The 17,000-nt window shown below is 40.3% G+C and overlaps 1 protein-coding gene across 1 annotated transcript; it reads right to left on the minus strand.

Annotated features, from left to right (window-relative positions):
- Nucleotides 1-9,397: 9,397 nt before the first annotated feature.
- LOC139734023 (uncharacterized protein F54H12.2-like) lies at nucleotides 9,398-10,729 on the minus strand. Its single transcript, XM_071644830.1, has one exon. It carries the CDS (start codon nucleotides 10,727-10,729, stop codon nucleotides 9,398-9,400), a length of 1,332 nt encoding a protein of 443 aa, XP_071500931.1.
- Nucleotides 10,730-17,000: the final 6,271 nt, after the last annotated feature.

Here is a 17,000-nt window from a genome sequence, read left to right on the forward strand (position 1 = left end):
ACGTCAAAGAACGACGCACTCAAGAAACGATGTCGGGAGTGATAGGGAGAATTCACTTGTCAGTGTATTGGATGAGATAGATATGAGAGTGAGAATATGCCTTTGAGTCGGATGATGTGAAGTGCAACGTGTAGACTGGTAACGTGCGAAGAGTGGTGGAAGACTAAGGTTCTATCCTCTTCACAGAGTGATCGTATATTTCGATCAAACGGACGGTCGGCTCGGTCGGCATAAGTGCCAAGGCCCCGTTTTCGCTACAATATCGTACATCATGAAATTCTCGAACTAGCACTCACGGGCCGACAAGTTTCCATGTGACTTACAATATTTTCACCATGAAAAGAAAGTGGATGTGGCGTCACGTCAGTCTCGGAATATTTTTCGCCCGACCAATATTTTGGTGTCACTTTTTTGCCAATGATGAGATACCTAGCTATCGATATCGCAATCGCAATTGCGGAGAGCCAGTCAGCGTAGCAGCGACCACCGGCATGCATTAATCTCGCATTACCAAAGAAATTTGTAATCTCTGCGAGCATCACAGAGTGCATGCAGCGCAGCGTAATGCCAGTGCACTGAACACTGGCTGATGGCACCACTTGGTAAAAAGGACGCTGTATTACTACAACGGCATTTATTGAGTTTCCATGGTCGCGTGGTAAATCTTTACAGTGAATAACTAAGACGTATGCATGATTACAGGCATAAGAATGTCTTCCGAGTTTCCAGCTTTCGTCTTTTCTAATCTAATTTGATTCGACTTCAAGTTTTCATGGTTATTGTCGCCTCTTGTATTAGTTTGCGTACCTGATGAGCAGCACATCAAAAAGAAAGTGAAATAAACGCTTTCACACCCATACACACATAGACACATTATACAGTATAATATACATGTAAATGTACATCAGTTCTGATGCCATTCCACCCCCTTTCCAATGTGTTCATGCTCTAAACTTCATCGCTGAAACAGCCCGTAATCATTGTGTAGTTTTACAAAACGAGGGGTCACATTAATTCAGGAAGGCACAACAATAGCTCTTACACCGTGATCCGTGGGTTAAGCAATGGAAAATTACCGGGCTCAAAAAGAAAAGGAAGTTCAAAAATCAAAAATCAAATATAATACAAGAGGAAATACAGACATCAGATATACGCTACAATCAAACCACGGTGATTCCTGGCTCTCTATAACATGCGAACAGTAATTCTCAGCCTTCCCCACTTATTGAAAGGAACGAACATTTTCTAGGTTAATGCTTACCATTGTAAACTTGATAATCGAACAAAAGACTAATGACATCCTGGGTGGTCAGTGTTGTTTAGTTCGTGGGAAAATATTCTTGGCTAGAACTATACCATGAGGACAGGTTGGAAAAGTCTGGTATTTCCTGTGTTACATGTAGTTACAAAACGGTATTCTGAAGGTCTTATTTCGAAGGTTCGTTATAATTCCGAACGTTCGTTGGTCCGAAATTGAAATAACGTTAGGTAATCTGAAAATGCAATAACTTCTTTTAGCGTCAATATAAGGTGTTGAAATTCAAAAATCACATCTTGTTACGGAGTGAAAATCAGTTATCTTTTATTGTCTAAGGGAAGGATGATGCATGTGTATATTTTAAGGCAAAGCACATGTTGCATCAAGAATTGGCGTAGATCAAGAATTTCTATTTATCCGAGCATTTGCTATCCGAACACAAGGATAGAGAGTATTTATGGTATTGGGATTTTGTGTTGGTTATTTTGTAGCCTACATTCATACTATGTGTGGATATATATTATATGAATCTGCATGAAATCTTCCTCTGCATGCAAAAAAAGATAAAAAATGTGATTACGCAGAACGAATGGGTGGATACTAGCGTTTTTATATTGGCTTCATTGTGAATAGGATATTGGTGTCGAAAGAAACTGAAATCGAGAATATCATTAAAAGATTTTGTCGTTAGTAGTATAGGTGTACGTATAGCGTCATAAAAATATGATTCATATTTCTATTGTTCTAGAACAAAAGAAATATGAAAAGACAAAAGAATTATGAATTATGAAATATGGATTATGATATGATTTATGATAAAAAGATGGATTATGATATGATTTATGATAAAAATATGGATTATGATATGATTTATGATAAAAAGATGGATTACGATATGAATTATGATAAATCGATGAATTATGATAATAGATATGAATTATGGATATTTGCATAACAATAGAAATAGGAAAGAACAAAAGAATGTATGAAATATGAAAAATGAAAGATGAATATTCATGAGATATGAATTATAGATATTGACGATGGATGATGATTATGAAATATGAATATTTATGGATCGATATGAAATATGAAGAATGAATTATGAAAAATATGCTATTGTTTTAAGAATCCGCGTCATTGTTTCATCATATTCTTTTGTTCTCACATCGAGAGATATTTTCGAATGCTATGGTCGAAATGGTCATAATGACGATTGCAATCGTATGCATGACATTTGTTTGATTTGATGACGTCACTCCGACAAGTTCGGACCTGTCCTCTGACCGACGCTCGCCCGATCGAAAACAAAAGAACTTTAAAAAACGCTTCCCAGCGCGTGCAATCTTTTGTTTCGAACGAACTACCTTAAGCCCAAGACAATCGCGCTCATTCCCCAGGAAGGGTATGGAAAGGGGAAAAGACAGTCCTCCTTAGCCGGAGAGTGGCTTCATTTTGAGGCACAGCTTTCAGGATTTCACATCCGACATAGTTTCAATGGTGGGGAAAGAAAAGCACACGGACGTTTCGTAGATGGCTATGCCGAAAAAGATGATGAAAAACATGTTTGGGAGTTTCTCGGGTGCTTTTATCACGGGTGTCGCGAATGTTACGGTCCCAGTGTCGAAAACCCAAAGCTAGGCAAAGCAATGGGTGTACTGTTTAATGAATCCATGAAACGTCTTGATGCGCTCAAAGAGAATGGATATATTGTACACTATATTTGGGAATGCGAATGGAAACAATTGCGCCAAATGGCTGATGTACATCCACACATTGCACACCTTCAAATGGCTTTTAATCAACAATTAAATCCACGTGACTCGTTCTATGGCGGGAGAACTGGAGGGTGTTCGCTCTTCTACGAGGCGAAGCCCGAAGACAAAATCCTTTACTATGATTTCACCAGTCTTTATCCCTTTATCAATAAGTTCGGCAAATATCCTGTCGGCCATCCCAGAATTATCTATTCTAACTTCCCTTCACTGTCTCGAATTTTTGGACTCGTCAAATGTAAAATATTACCTCCTAGACGTCTGTTTCATCCAGTGCTCCCCCATCGCTCAGGGGGTAAACTTACTTTCCCTCTATGCAGGACCTGTGCAGACACCTTGAATCAGGGGCCCTGCAAGCACGCAGATAGGGAGCGTGAGTTAGAATGCGTGTGGGTATCGGAGGAACTGAAAAAAGCTGTAGAGATGGGGTATACGCAACTCCGAATGATCGAAGTATGGCACTTTGACAGGTATACAGTGTACGATCCCAAAACAAGAACGGGAGGACTGTTTGCGCAGTATATAGACAGCTTTATGAAAATAAAGCAGGAAGCCTCAGGCTACCCCGCCCATGCCAGTACTGAAGAAGAACGTGAAAAATACATTCGAGATTATTTGGCCCATGAGGGAATTCAATTAGACTCTAAAAACATCGCGAAAAACCCCGGTTTACGCGCCATTGCCAAGGGCATTGTTAATGTGCTGTGGGGGAAATTTGCTGAGAGACCAAATCTGAAACAAACGCGCTTTGTCAAAACCAGCGCTGAGTTGTTAGATTTCTTAAAGGATCGCACTATCGAATTACAAGACATTCTCGTTCTAAACGACGACATGGTAGAAATTCATTTCAATCAAGCCGAAGGCTTCGTGGACCACAACGTCAACACAAATATCATAATAGCCAGTTTCACGACGGCATTGGCGCGACTGAAATTGTATTCTGTCTTGCAGAGGCTGAACGATAGGGTCTTGTATTACGACACTGATAGTGTAGTCTTTAGAACAGACCCAACAGTACAACATCACGACCCCAAAACCGGCGATTTCGTTGGTGACTTGACGGATGAACTTGGTGAAGGCGAGTTCATTCAAACCTGGCTTTGCGGTGGTCCTAAGAACTATAGTTATCGCACCAACAAAGGCAACACCGTGTGTAAGGTGCGTGGATTTACCTTGAACGAGGCAAACTCCCTCGTTATAAACCATGACTCTATGCGCGAATTGATACAAGGTGAACCGGGATGTCTGAAGACTATTGTGGAAAATAGAATTCTCAGAGACGTAAAAAGCAAGTCCGTGTACACTTCCGAGAGAAAAAAAGACTACAGGGTAGTCTTCACGAAACGAGTTAGATTACCAGGTGGCACGACACTGCCTTATGGACACGCGGACATTCCTCGCTTATAAAGACCTCAATGTGTCTAATTGCCAATCATTCGCTGTTTATACATTGTCGCAGAAGGTGGTACTTTCTCATCAGCTCTGTACCTACCGCTGGCATTGTCGTTGCTAGGAAATCATGGATAAGTCGCGCGCATCATATATGTCCACAGTGCTCAGAAATGTACTGAAAAGTACCAATGCTGGTACAAATGTATTTTGTTTGGCGCTTTTTGTATTTCTCTTCTTTCTATTGTTTTATCTCGAGTCTTTGCTCACTAGAGATGCCCATTTGTCAAATGGAACGGATGGGTTTGATTTTTCCTTAAATAAAACTGACGTTATCCCCGATGTCAGTTCTTTCGCGGGCGCTTGATTGCAGCGCATTATACCGTTATGTTGCTCTTGAATATACCGCGTAGTTTTAACAGTTTGCTTCATATCGTCGTCTTATTCTTTTAAGAAACTTAACTGAACCCACATCTCACGTATGATAGAGTATTCCGTTCACTTACTTCGTTTGACATTTGCTCTAATTTCATTTACAGAACTTAATATCTTATTGTGTTATTCATATAGCTATATTTGTACTATTTGATGCCGTTAATTACAATGGATGCCCGACTCAAACATAGTTTTTCATGTATGGTGGTCGGACCGAGTTTTTCAGGGAAAACCGAATTCGTGAAAAGATTACTGAAAAATGCCTCGGAAATGATCGATCAACCTCCTCGCAAAATTATATGGTTTTACGGGGAGTATCAACCGTGTTACGCGACAATGACACGATCCTTTCCGAATATTGAATTTCATGAAAATTTACCAGCAGATTTCAATGATTTGACCGACCCCTCCCGACCAGTGTTATTTGTCATCGATGATTTAATGGATGTGGCTGGTGATGACAAGAGAGTAGCCGCCTTGTTTACTAAAGGTTGTCATCATAGAAACGCGAGCGTTATTTATATCACTCAAAATCTCTTTCATCGTGGAAAGGAGTCTAGGACTATTTCATTAAACACGCAGTACTACGCTTTATTCAAAAATTGTAGAGACAAACAACAAATTGCTTGTTTAGCTAAACAGATGTATCCCTCGAAAACAAAGTTTTTTCAAGAGGCATTTATGGACGCCACAGCCGATAAATGGGGTTATTTATTCGTAGACCTTAAACCAGACACGCCGGAAGAATTTCGTCTCAGAACGAAAATATTTCCCGGTGAAGTTCAATATGTATATGTTCCTAAGATATAAATTGTCGCGTTCGTGTATTAAGTCATTTATTAGTTAAAAATGTCGCGCCGAGTGAAGACCCACGCAGTCCTGCTCAAGACCCTCGCACACTGCTCTCCTGATCAACGGAAACTTCTCATCAAGACAGCTAACAAGAACTTCATTGACGCCATCTGTGAATGTGTTTTGAACGTGATCTGCGGTAATGTCAAGCTGTCGCAATCCCACAAGAAAACTTTGACTAAGCACAAGCGAAAACTCCGTAAATTAGCGGATCGTCGTACATCTCTGGCAGAGAGAAAACGAATCTTAAACCAACGCGGAGGATTCATTGGTCTCATTGCCAGGTTGATCACGCCTGTACTCGGAACTCTCGCTTCTAACCTCTTTGCATCGCCAAAGTAGACACTGTATAGAGGTACCGCGTTGATAATGGAGAATGCGCGCAAGATGGTGCTTGTGCCACAAACTATGCTTCATTCTCTCAAAAGTCAATCTTCATCACCTACAGAGCAGCGAATCAACGAATTGGACGATCAGATTCGTTCGGTGTTGGACAGGCCCGATCTACCAGAGTATGACAAGGCGTTGTTGTATTCGCAATACTTACAGCGGTTTTTGAAAGCGACGGACAACGTTAAGAAGCCATTGTCTATTGAAGTCGTTAGCGACAGCTCAAGAGACAATGACAGCACGCATCTAGTAACTCATGGACAGAGGGTCGCGCCAAAATCTGAGGACGCAGTGGAGCGTGACATCTTGCAGCACGTGCCTAAGAATTTTGTGAAAAGAGCTTCGCAGTTGCTGGAAAAGATGAAAAGGTGCGACGATGTGGGATGGACGGACAAAGGGGAGCTGATTGTGAGCGGGGAAAGTGTGCCTGGCAGTAACATTTGCGACTTAATGTACGACATTTTCAGAGAGCGAAGTGGTTATATTCCTACTGGTAGTGAACATTTTATTCGTGCGCTGGCTCGTTTGAACATTCCAGAGACTGCGTTGACCAATCTCAGCCGACGTGACCAACTTCAACGTGTTAAGAGGGGGAAAGATTTGGAGACCCCGATTCATCGTCGTTTAGATTCTCCAGACCCCAAAATGTACACAACCCCTACTACAACTAAAAGTTATACACGTACAAGGCGTACAAGAGCTAGTGATGCTAATGGTTCTCAAACCCCAAAGTGGCAATCTTTTTAAAATACGGCTTAAACGGTATGACCACAATCCTCGTTAACCCGAGCTGTTCTCGTTAATTCGTGTAATGATTTTATTGTATGTTAATTTACTACTCTTCTATTTCAAACAGTTATGTACAATTTTAAATAGTAGCCCTTACCATTATGATCTGCGTGTTGATCTAGGTGGGTGTTGAAGTACGCCATCGATGTTGCGTATGGGGTGATATGAAAGTGTGTACACAAGCATTTACATACTTAATATGTATCATTATATTTTACGAACGATGATTTTTTGATTGTATTAACGTTAACATCGTTACATATCCCCAACCAATTATTTCATCAGGTGACCCGCAATGTGTATATAAGATTGTACGGTCTATGTTCAGATGTGAAGGAGTGTATACATACATAATATTCTGTTTGAATGTATTTGAAATTTTGATGCTAGCTGTTCTTTTGAATTTGTCCGCATGATATAGCGATTGACTATACTATCTTAACGTTTCTCCACTTCAACATTTCATCGTCTGAACATTTCGACTAGTTGCTATGTAAATATTGTAAATATAAGTTCGTGTGACGTTTGATTTTATCTGTGGTGTTTACCGAATGTGTCATACATTTTATCTCCTGGCGTAGTTGTACATAATATGTCTTACTTCATGAAACGATGTAAATAGTCAAATCCTGCCTGGTTTATGCATTAGTACATTCAGTGGTGAAAGTAGTTGTTTTTATTATTATTCGTAGTTAATTCCATAAAGACCGTCATATTGTACATATATCCACCACTTCGACGTTTCGTCGATTCGTCATTTTGTCATTTCGTCATTTCGTCATTTCGTCATTTCGTCATTTCGTCATTTCGTCATTTCGTCATTTCGTCATTTCGTCATTTCGCTGTTTTAAATCTGTGCATGTAACGCATGCAAATTTCTTTTTTTTTAATGTCTGTTTACCTAGAATTAATAACTTTGACGAAACGGAAATACACTGTAAAATGTCTCACGCAGATTCTGCAGATTGATGACTACATCACCTCAATGGTTTATAAGTTGTTAATTATTCTTTCATCACCATGTATGATTTAAGCCATGCTTGAACATCGAAACATAATTGAATAATGTATTGTATTTTTTATATGAGGAATAGTTCTTTACGTATCCAGTGGAAATGTATATAGTTTGTTCGTTGCACGGTGTAATGATTTTTTTCTCACAATCACAAAACGTAGAAGGAAGCAAAGAAAAACAAGTACAACAAGGAGTAATTTATTTACATATTCATAGTCTGTTGTTTTATTGGAGAAAATAAAACGGGTACCACGTACAATATTCTTACGATACAAAACGCACTCGTTACATCTTATTTTTGTTTTGTCCTGTGTGATATGTGTTATACAGCGTGACTGAGGAAAAGAGAAGCGAGAAAGAAAACGAAGAGCGAAAGAGAAAATGAGACATATACTCGTAACGAAAATAACAAAGTGTGTATTACTATGAAGAACGAAACCCAGCCCAAGTTTAATCTATATATATATATATATATATATATATATATAGGTTACCTAATTTTACAAAGTATTCAAGCGGTTGTTACGCTAGGTACGCTAACCTAAGTAATATATGGTCTATGAATTGTAAATGATAATATATTCCATTGGTAACAAACTGTCACAATCACTCAACGTTTCGACATAAAGGTACAAACTTAATTCTCTTATTTTCAAACTAGCTTTCCCAGACATGAAAGAACATATATTCATGATTTGGAGTTATATGATATATATATATATATATATATATATATATATATATATAATAAAAGAGAGAGAGAGTGAGGGAGTGAGAGAGAGAGAGAGAGTGAGAGAAAAAAGGTAATAGTACAGGCTTGCACATACGATATATACAAATTACTACTAAGTTAAATACTGTTAGATATCTAGCAATCCACATCAAGAGAGAAGTTTACACTACGTTATACACGCTATTACAATATCTTCTTACAAACTATCGAAGCTACGTGCGATTTGTAATAGAGTAAAAGATGTATCATGAACACGATGGGAAACATCAGAACGTCGATTAAACCAATCATTCACTCTCTTATCATTTCTCGTATAATCCTTGCCAAACACATTTAATACACTTCGAGTTGTTTGACCCCCTACTCGTTTCGTCACGTAATAGATACAATATTGTCCGCAAACTGTGGATACAGTTCCTTGTAGCCGTTTGGAATTAGAGGACCATGCCGAGGCATTATTGTCCAAAAACTTTACAAAGTCAAGACTGTAAGTTAAGGGTTCATATCCGTAAGAGTCAAAGAATTCGCCTTTTCCGTTGCAAAAGTAGAAAGCCACCCAGTGTGTTCCTGGTTTATCGCTAGGATCGGTATTCGCGATGAAGCATTGCTTCGCCCCACTAATTGATCGCGGTAGACAATTTGACGCATATACTCCTTTGAAATAGGGCTTGACAATAGGATCGTTCTCTAAGAAACGTTGAATCTGCGATGTATCCATAGTCGATTAGAATATTTCGGCAGTCGGTTGTCCGGAAGAGGTTTTATTGGTAATCGTAGATGATGTTTCTGCTTTTATCAATCTGAATCAGTCCTTGTCCTTCCGAGTAGACGATACAGTTGACGGTGTTTGGAATGGCCACGTCGAATTGTAGCTCTAAGCGCAGATTTCCTTGCTTGATGAGATTCAAGTGACATCCGTCAGATAGGTCGGGCGTAAGGTCGAATGCAAAAAGGGTATAACCTTCGCAGTATTCTTCTCGATTGATGTTAATTCCCTTGTCTACAAACAGTCGGTTGGTTCCCATGAATAGTGAATTGTAAGCGTGAATGTAACTTTGTCCAGCTCCCGCTGCAAAGCTAGGACGTAATGGTCTCATCGGCACCGTTTCTCCGTCAATAGTGAGGGAGATGAAGTTGAGGCGTAAATGTTTAAAGTTGAAGGGGTTCTTGCCAAAAGTACCGTTAAAGGCGTCTGTGTCAACGAATCCTACGACCACCCGATTTGGTAACTGTCCGTGAAATAGATTGTCTTTATTAATCGACATGCTTCCTGCAGGAATGGAAAAGGACTTCACGTCTACTTTGTTGACGGGGTATTTCGCGGTTGTCTTCTCCAAGGCCTTGGCGTGGTTTAACATGATGGTAGGACTGGTCTTTACTCTGCGAACGTAGAGGGCAGCAGATTCTATTTTAATTTTATATCGGGCATTCTCCGTCGAAGACAGAAGGCAAAATGCGTCTTTGCTACGATTTAACTTGATTTTCAAATCAACCCCCGGGAGTAACAGTCTTTCTTGAAAAAAAATGTCGGCGTAAATCGGACCAAGTAGAGAAAGTAATTTACTCTCGACGATGAATCCATGTCTTTTCGCCAGACCGGGATTAGCTTCTGCAGAGCTTGCCAGCGGGTTAACGGCATCCATTTTCCCCGCTTTGTCCTTGTAATATAGTTGTTGAGTGAGTTGAGACTCTTTGGTCTCTCCTCCATAGTGCAGCAGAGATTCGATGTACGCTCTGTAAGGGTATGTATTCGACGGCTGAGACACTAGTTTTTCATTGAGCATGATATCAACTTGTGCAAAGAGAGATGGGAGAAACAGGTTTACGGGACCAACTGGGGCATCAGCTGGTAAAGCCGTGTTATCATTGTTCGTAACTTTGACTGTCACTTGAAGCATGGTCTGAGAGAGGTCCAAGTATTCTTCCGACGTGCCGAACACGTTGAATTCAATGGGCCCTTCATCGGTGATGCTGCTAACGGGGTGATATTCTACCCATGGTCCTTTGACGATGCTCATTTGAGTGTGTGGTACCGTGAACAAATCCAATTCGGACTTGCAGCAGACATCGCTCTTGTCGTGTAGAAGCGCCATGTTCAGCAAAGACAGCAAGGAGTGTATGAGACTGGTAAACGAATAGTCCGAATTAATCGAAGATGTCGCGCAAGCGAGCTCTTTTCGCTGGAGAATTTCGAGACCGAATGATACGCTTCCTTCCTCGCCTCCTTCTTTTAACTCTTCCTACAACTACTAATCGCGCTCCTCCAGTCTGATTCCCAATTTTTTTCTTTACTGCTCGAACAGTCTTTGAGGCCAGGTGTTTTCCCGCCCGAGCCACATTTTTTCTAGTTGCGCTTTTAAAAGATTGTCCGTTGATGGTGTCCTGAACAATGTTCATGCCTGTATGCATAGCTTCTTTTCCCAAAGCAACAGCCCCTCTTTTTAAGAGAGGAGTTGCGACTTTGAAGAGCCCCTTCACCAGACTACCCAGCCCGTGTCCTCTCTGCATGGATGCCCCGCGGAAGACGGGTAATCCCGAGCCATATTGGTCGTGAAAAATCCTTGCCGGTGCGCGAAATACCACCATAGTTAGACGTATCGCTGTGTAAATTTAGCGTCCAGCTAGTTCGTAGAGCGCTCTCTAAAGTGTAACTTCACGATCACTTTCCCGCGTTCAAATGGTACCACTTCACCCGATTCGGTTGTTAATATAATCTCTATCGTTTCAAAATTGTAAAGCTTAAGAGGGACGTAATGCGGAGTGATATAGGTATTGACGATATTATCGCGATCCTTGTCCGGAATGACTGCTATCGTCCTCAGTAAAGGTACAGCAGCGTCACCTACGTGTTGAAACTGAACGATATCAGAATAGACATAAAATGTATGAAATTTCATGTGTACATCCATTGGCATGGGACTCAGTGTTGATTCCGTGAGATGGCATTCCCCTTCAAACCCGAGCATCATAGCCAAACCACAGGGAATGAGGAGCGCCGTATTTCCTTCTAATCGGATGAAACATTTTCGTTGGGTCCTCTTGTAATAAAATGTGATGCTTTTACGTAATTTTCTCCGGAACTGTTCGTTGATCGAGTCAATGAGTTCCTCTCCAGAATTATAATATCCCGCAGGAATCTCAATTTTTTTCATCAATGGAACAGCGTCGTCCTCTACTTCATTATCGTAAATAGTGAGGGTGTTGTTATCATGTCGTACATTATACCACGTGCACTGAAATTGAACTTCTGCCAACCCCACCTCGTAATCTTCGTTGAGTGAGAGAGGTGCGTGAAGCCGCGTCGTAAACTGACACGTTTTGTTATTTGGATAGTACGACATGGAACTATTACTGGGCAGCGTCACGTAAAATTGAGAAGCCATGTTCGATCAGCCTCTTCTCCTTTGTTCAAAGCGAAGAATGATAACGAGAGTAACGTGAATCGTGTTTTTAACGCGGAGTTAAGTGTCGAACCCAACTATCAAATTCTTTGCCATACCCTGACCAACGAACTAGGTATTCTTTCTGCCCATTGCGCATGCGCGTGCGTAAAACCTTGTCCACGTTGTAAGTAGTCTCCTTGTCTTTCGAAACTCTTATCAATTCCCTTTCATAGAACGTACCCTTCACTCGTTCCCCGTTGTAATCCTTTATTCTGTAGACAGGTACCCTCCTATTGACGCGGGAGCTGATTGTAAAGACCTCCCTCGAAAAATTTGCTTCGTAACCCTTTTCGAACTTTAGTTTGCTTTTACTAATACGAACTTGATCTCCGATTTCATACTTGAATCGTGGAGCTGTACGCTTCTTCCCTCGCATTGCCCTACCGTAGAGACTTTTTATGGCACGCTTTTGATTCTCAATATTCACGTCTTTTGGTTTCATGCCAATACTAGAATGAATGGTGTTGTTATAGCCTTTGACCAAATCTTTTATTACACCGAGATACCTGTAAGTGTTTTTGAATGTGAAGAAGCGCCACATTTTTGTTCGCAGCGTTCTATTGAATCGTTCAGCAACGCTGGCTTTGGTTTCATTTTCTGTTGTGTAGAAGTGAATGCCTTCTTTCTCGAGATATTTCTGAAAATGTCTGTTTGTGAATTCCGAACCTTTGTCTGTATGTAGCATTACAGGCACTCGGCCCTCTTTCAAGATGCTTTCGAATGCCCCGACAATGTCTTTTGATTTTTTGTTTTTTAAAGGAACCACCCAAGCATATTTCGACAGTACATCTATACACGTCAGTAAGTAGCGATAACCATTATTAAACCTTTTCAAATTTTGAACATCTACAAGATCAGCCTCCCAGATTTCGTCGATTCCTCTCACTTTCACAACATTTCTCTTAAATGTCTTTCTCGCCGGTGCGTGCATTGTATACGCATCTTGTTTCGTTAACCAGTCTCTGACACCCTGCAAGCTCGCTTTTTCAGTTTCCACCTCTCTCACCGCATTCCACAACTTACTGACACCACCGAAACTAGCTGGATGTTGAGGATCGTAATAGATTTCCTCTAACGCTCTCTCAAATGAATTAGACATTATTCGTCTCAGCAACCACACACTGCAGAAGCAAACATCAGAAATGGCATTCCTTTCACGTTGCAATGACATAAAAGGCATCAATGATAGACAAGGTAACGAGTAAAAAAAATCATTTGAAAATGAAACGCATCATTTATTGTACACGCATACACACAGTGCAGCGAATTTCGTTGCTTGAATCAATTCACATTCTATTAACATCTACATTCCATACATTATACAACATATACAGACAAAAATGTAAAACGTATCGCGACATTAGTCCAACAGTCATTTTCGGAGCGTGTTCCGACCAGCGCACTTTGTAGCGTTTGAGTCCTTCCACGAATTGCGCGCGAAATTCCTCTTTCCGCTCGTCCGGTATGCAGGCATATTGGTAGATGTTGACAAAATAGCATAGAGCCATCAGCGAACGTTTGTACTTGTTGGGATGATTGGGGTTCTCTATACAATTTTTGAGCAGGGCCTCTATACAATCGTCGAACCTCTCATTGCCTCGAAGCTTGATTCGTCGCACACGGGAAAATTGTTCCTCGCTTGCAATTGTCCGACATGCGCGTAAGATTGTCTCGGTGTCTACGGCGTGAAAGTCGGAAGGAAATGTGTCCTTTATCACCGTTAATAGCAGTCGTTCGTCTAAAGCACGTTCCACTGAGGGTCCGTCAAGACAATGTCGGGCAGGCCGGTCTCGAGCCCCAAGGCCCTGTAGACCACTCTCACAGCGGCCTCTATCCCCTCCACGTGTCTCCCTATGTTGACTCTTCTTTGTTCCAGCTGCTGTTGAGTCTCTCCCCTCAGAATAAATTTGATGTACTCCAGGAAAAAACCGCACTCGACGAGATCTGGTCTCATCCAGAGCACCCTGCCAACGTAAGGGTACACTCTCTCCACAGTCATTGGGTCCAAATGATGAACCGCCTGGAACACTTTGCGCTGTGGATCTTCGGGAGTACCGTCTATTGGAGAATCTGGCACGTTTTGCACCCGTTTCAAGACTTCGATGAGAGTTAGATACTCCGTCAACATCAGCAAGTCCACCTTCTCCACCGTCCTCTGCATTTCGGGACACCAGGTGTTGGCGATATTCGGCTGAGACATTCTGTAACATGTGATGCTCTCGGAAGGTTTCAAATTGAAATGTGTCCCTCTCGCATGTTCTTCGAGTTTTTATTCTTTTGCTTTGCAAAGGACGCCACCATCTCTTTGAATATGTATGAGGCATCTATTGTTTTATGCAGGACGAGTCCGAACCCGTCACTGGCTCCAGGTCCAGTTTATGTATTTCTTTATTTAAAAATTCTTTTGTCTTCGCTCGCGTACAAGCGTGGGTCAGAGGACAAGTCCGAACTTATCGTGAACTTGAGGTCCAGTCTTATGTATTTCTTTGTTTTTCTAGTCTTTTGTCTTTGAGTGTGCGAGCGTCGGTCTGAGGACAAGTCCGAACTTATCGTGAACTTGAGGTCCAGTCTTATGTATTTCTTTGTTTTTCCAGTCTTTTGTCTTTAAGTCCCCGAGCGTTGGTCAGTGGACACGCCCTGACTTTTGTCTTCGATTGCGCAAGCATTGCGCAAGCGTCGGTCAGAGGACACGCCCCCATTTTTATGTATTTCTTCGTTTTTTAAAGTTCTTTTGTTTTCGATCGGGCGAGCGTCGGTCAGAGGACAGGTCCGAACTTGTCGGAGTGACGTCATCAAACAAACAAATGTCATGAATACGATTGCAATCGTCATTATGACCATTTCGACCATTGCCTTCGAAAATATCTCTCGATGTGAGAACAAAAGAATATGATGAAACAATGACGCGGATTCTTAAAACAATAGCATATTTTTCATAATTCATTCTTCATATTTCATATCGATCCATAAATATTCATATTTCATAATCATCATTCATCGTTCATATCTATAATTCATATCTCATGAATATTCATCTTTCATTTTTCATATTTCATACATTCTTTTGTTCTTTCCTATTTCTATTGTTATGCAAATATCCATAATTCATATCTATTATCATAATTCATCGATTTATCATAATTCATATCGTAATCCATCTTTTTATCATAAATCATATCATAATCCATATTTTTATCATAAATCATATCATAATCCATCTTTTTATCATAAATCATATCATAATCCATATTTCATAATTCATAATTCTTTTGTCTTTTCATATTTCTTTTGTTCTAGAACAATAGAAATATGAATCATATTTTTATGACGCTATACGTACACCTATACTACTGTCGTTATGTGTACATTGCATGTGTATATCCTGCTTCCTCTTCACCAATGCGTCATTTTCAGAACGAGTTCAGATTACATGTTGTGATTTTCTCACGCCCATTATCAGCTCACCCATTGTTTCGCCCATGGGCTGTTCCACTAAAATGAAGCCAAAATGAAGCGTTCCACCCGATACAATGTCACGCACCCTTTTGTTCCTCCACGCCAAAAAAAAAAAAAAAAATGTTGAATACGAACAGTTACAGGGATAAAGAGATATTGTCATCGATATGGAAGATTAAATCCAAACAATTTTCCCGATTAGTGCAAATGTATGTTCTTTTCGCGAATGTCCCTTCTTTTAGAAAGAAATATGAATAAAGTGTCGTGATATATATTTCCAGCGAAAAAGAATTGAGATTTCAAGTTGTTTGTAAGTGGTCAAAAGTATTCCTGAAATATAACACGTTTGGCAACGCTTCGTGAATATAGGTTTTCCCATTCATTTTCAAACTTTTTTTCATTCAATTTCACAAATTTTTACTTCAATTTCTCCGCGGGATGTTGGGAATAGGCCAATCTTACTTTCAAATTCGTCCTTCGTCGTTCATTTTCAAAGTAAGTCCATTCAATTTAGTCATTTGGCATAGATTTTCGTCATTTACAGTTCAAATTCGTCAGTCTCACTCGCAGCACTCAAAACAGCAGGATCGATTTCGTCTTTTGTCAATCATTTTCGTTAGATTTTCATTTATATTCGTCTCATATCTCTATCCAATGTGATTTCCCAGTCATTCATGTATTTTTCTTCTGTAACCGTTCACACTTTACATTCAGGAGTTAACAAACACACAAGTGTCCCCCCCCCCACACACACACACACAACCACACATACAGACACACACACAAGCAATCCGAGTACACACCGATACAAAGAGACGTACCGTCTCGCATACGACAACATCCGACTAATTTGAATGAAAAATCCATGAAATTGTGTGAACAAAAACGAATTTGATCCTCACATTCTGCGATCCTGGCGTCAGCGGGAGGGTTGAATTTGAATGACAATTGACGATTTTGAATGCTGCGTCTTCGAAAAAATTTGACGAAAAATGAATTACAATGACAATTGACGAAATTGAAGTTAGGATTTGCGTTCCACGTGCTTCTTGGGACGAAACTGAATAATAAATCTTGGAAACTGAATGACAAAAGTGCGAAAATGGATGGGAAAACCTAGAATAAAATCTAACAAGCTTTTGTGCGTAAACCAATCAATGTTTGTATGATTTGCTATACTCTTTACTCTCTCTTTCTCTCTCTCTCTCTCTCTCTCTCTCTCAAACAAAAACCGAAATATAATGTTGGAGGCAGATGTATTGCAAATTGTGCCATAACATCATACATTCTCAATATCATTATCATGCGACACAAGAAATTATTACCTAGTTATAGACCCATCTTTTATTCGGATTGGTGCATGTTATTGTAATCGATATCTTTGGTCAGTAATAACGAGTGAAACCATTTTTCCATAGCTCATTTTCACTTATGTGCGATATTAATAGTTTGACTTTTTTAAGCT

Source organism: Diadema antillarum, unplaced genomic scaffold, assembly GCF_040938485.1.
Source record: "Diadema antillarum isolate AM-2024a unplaced genomic scaffold, OU_Dant_1.0 seq00000507_RagTag, whole genome shotgun sequence".
Lineage (NCBI taxonomy): Eukaryota > Metazoa > Echinodermata > Echinoidea > Diadematoida > Diadematidae > Diadema > Diadema antillarum.

What these genes read in the sequence shown, in the direction of transcription:
- LOC139734023 (XM_071644830.1), bottom strand. Translation starts at nt 10,729, where the DNA reads ATGGCGCTTCTACACGACAAGAGCGATGTCTGCTGCAAGTCCGAATTG.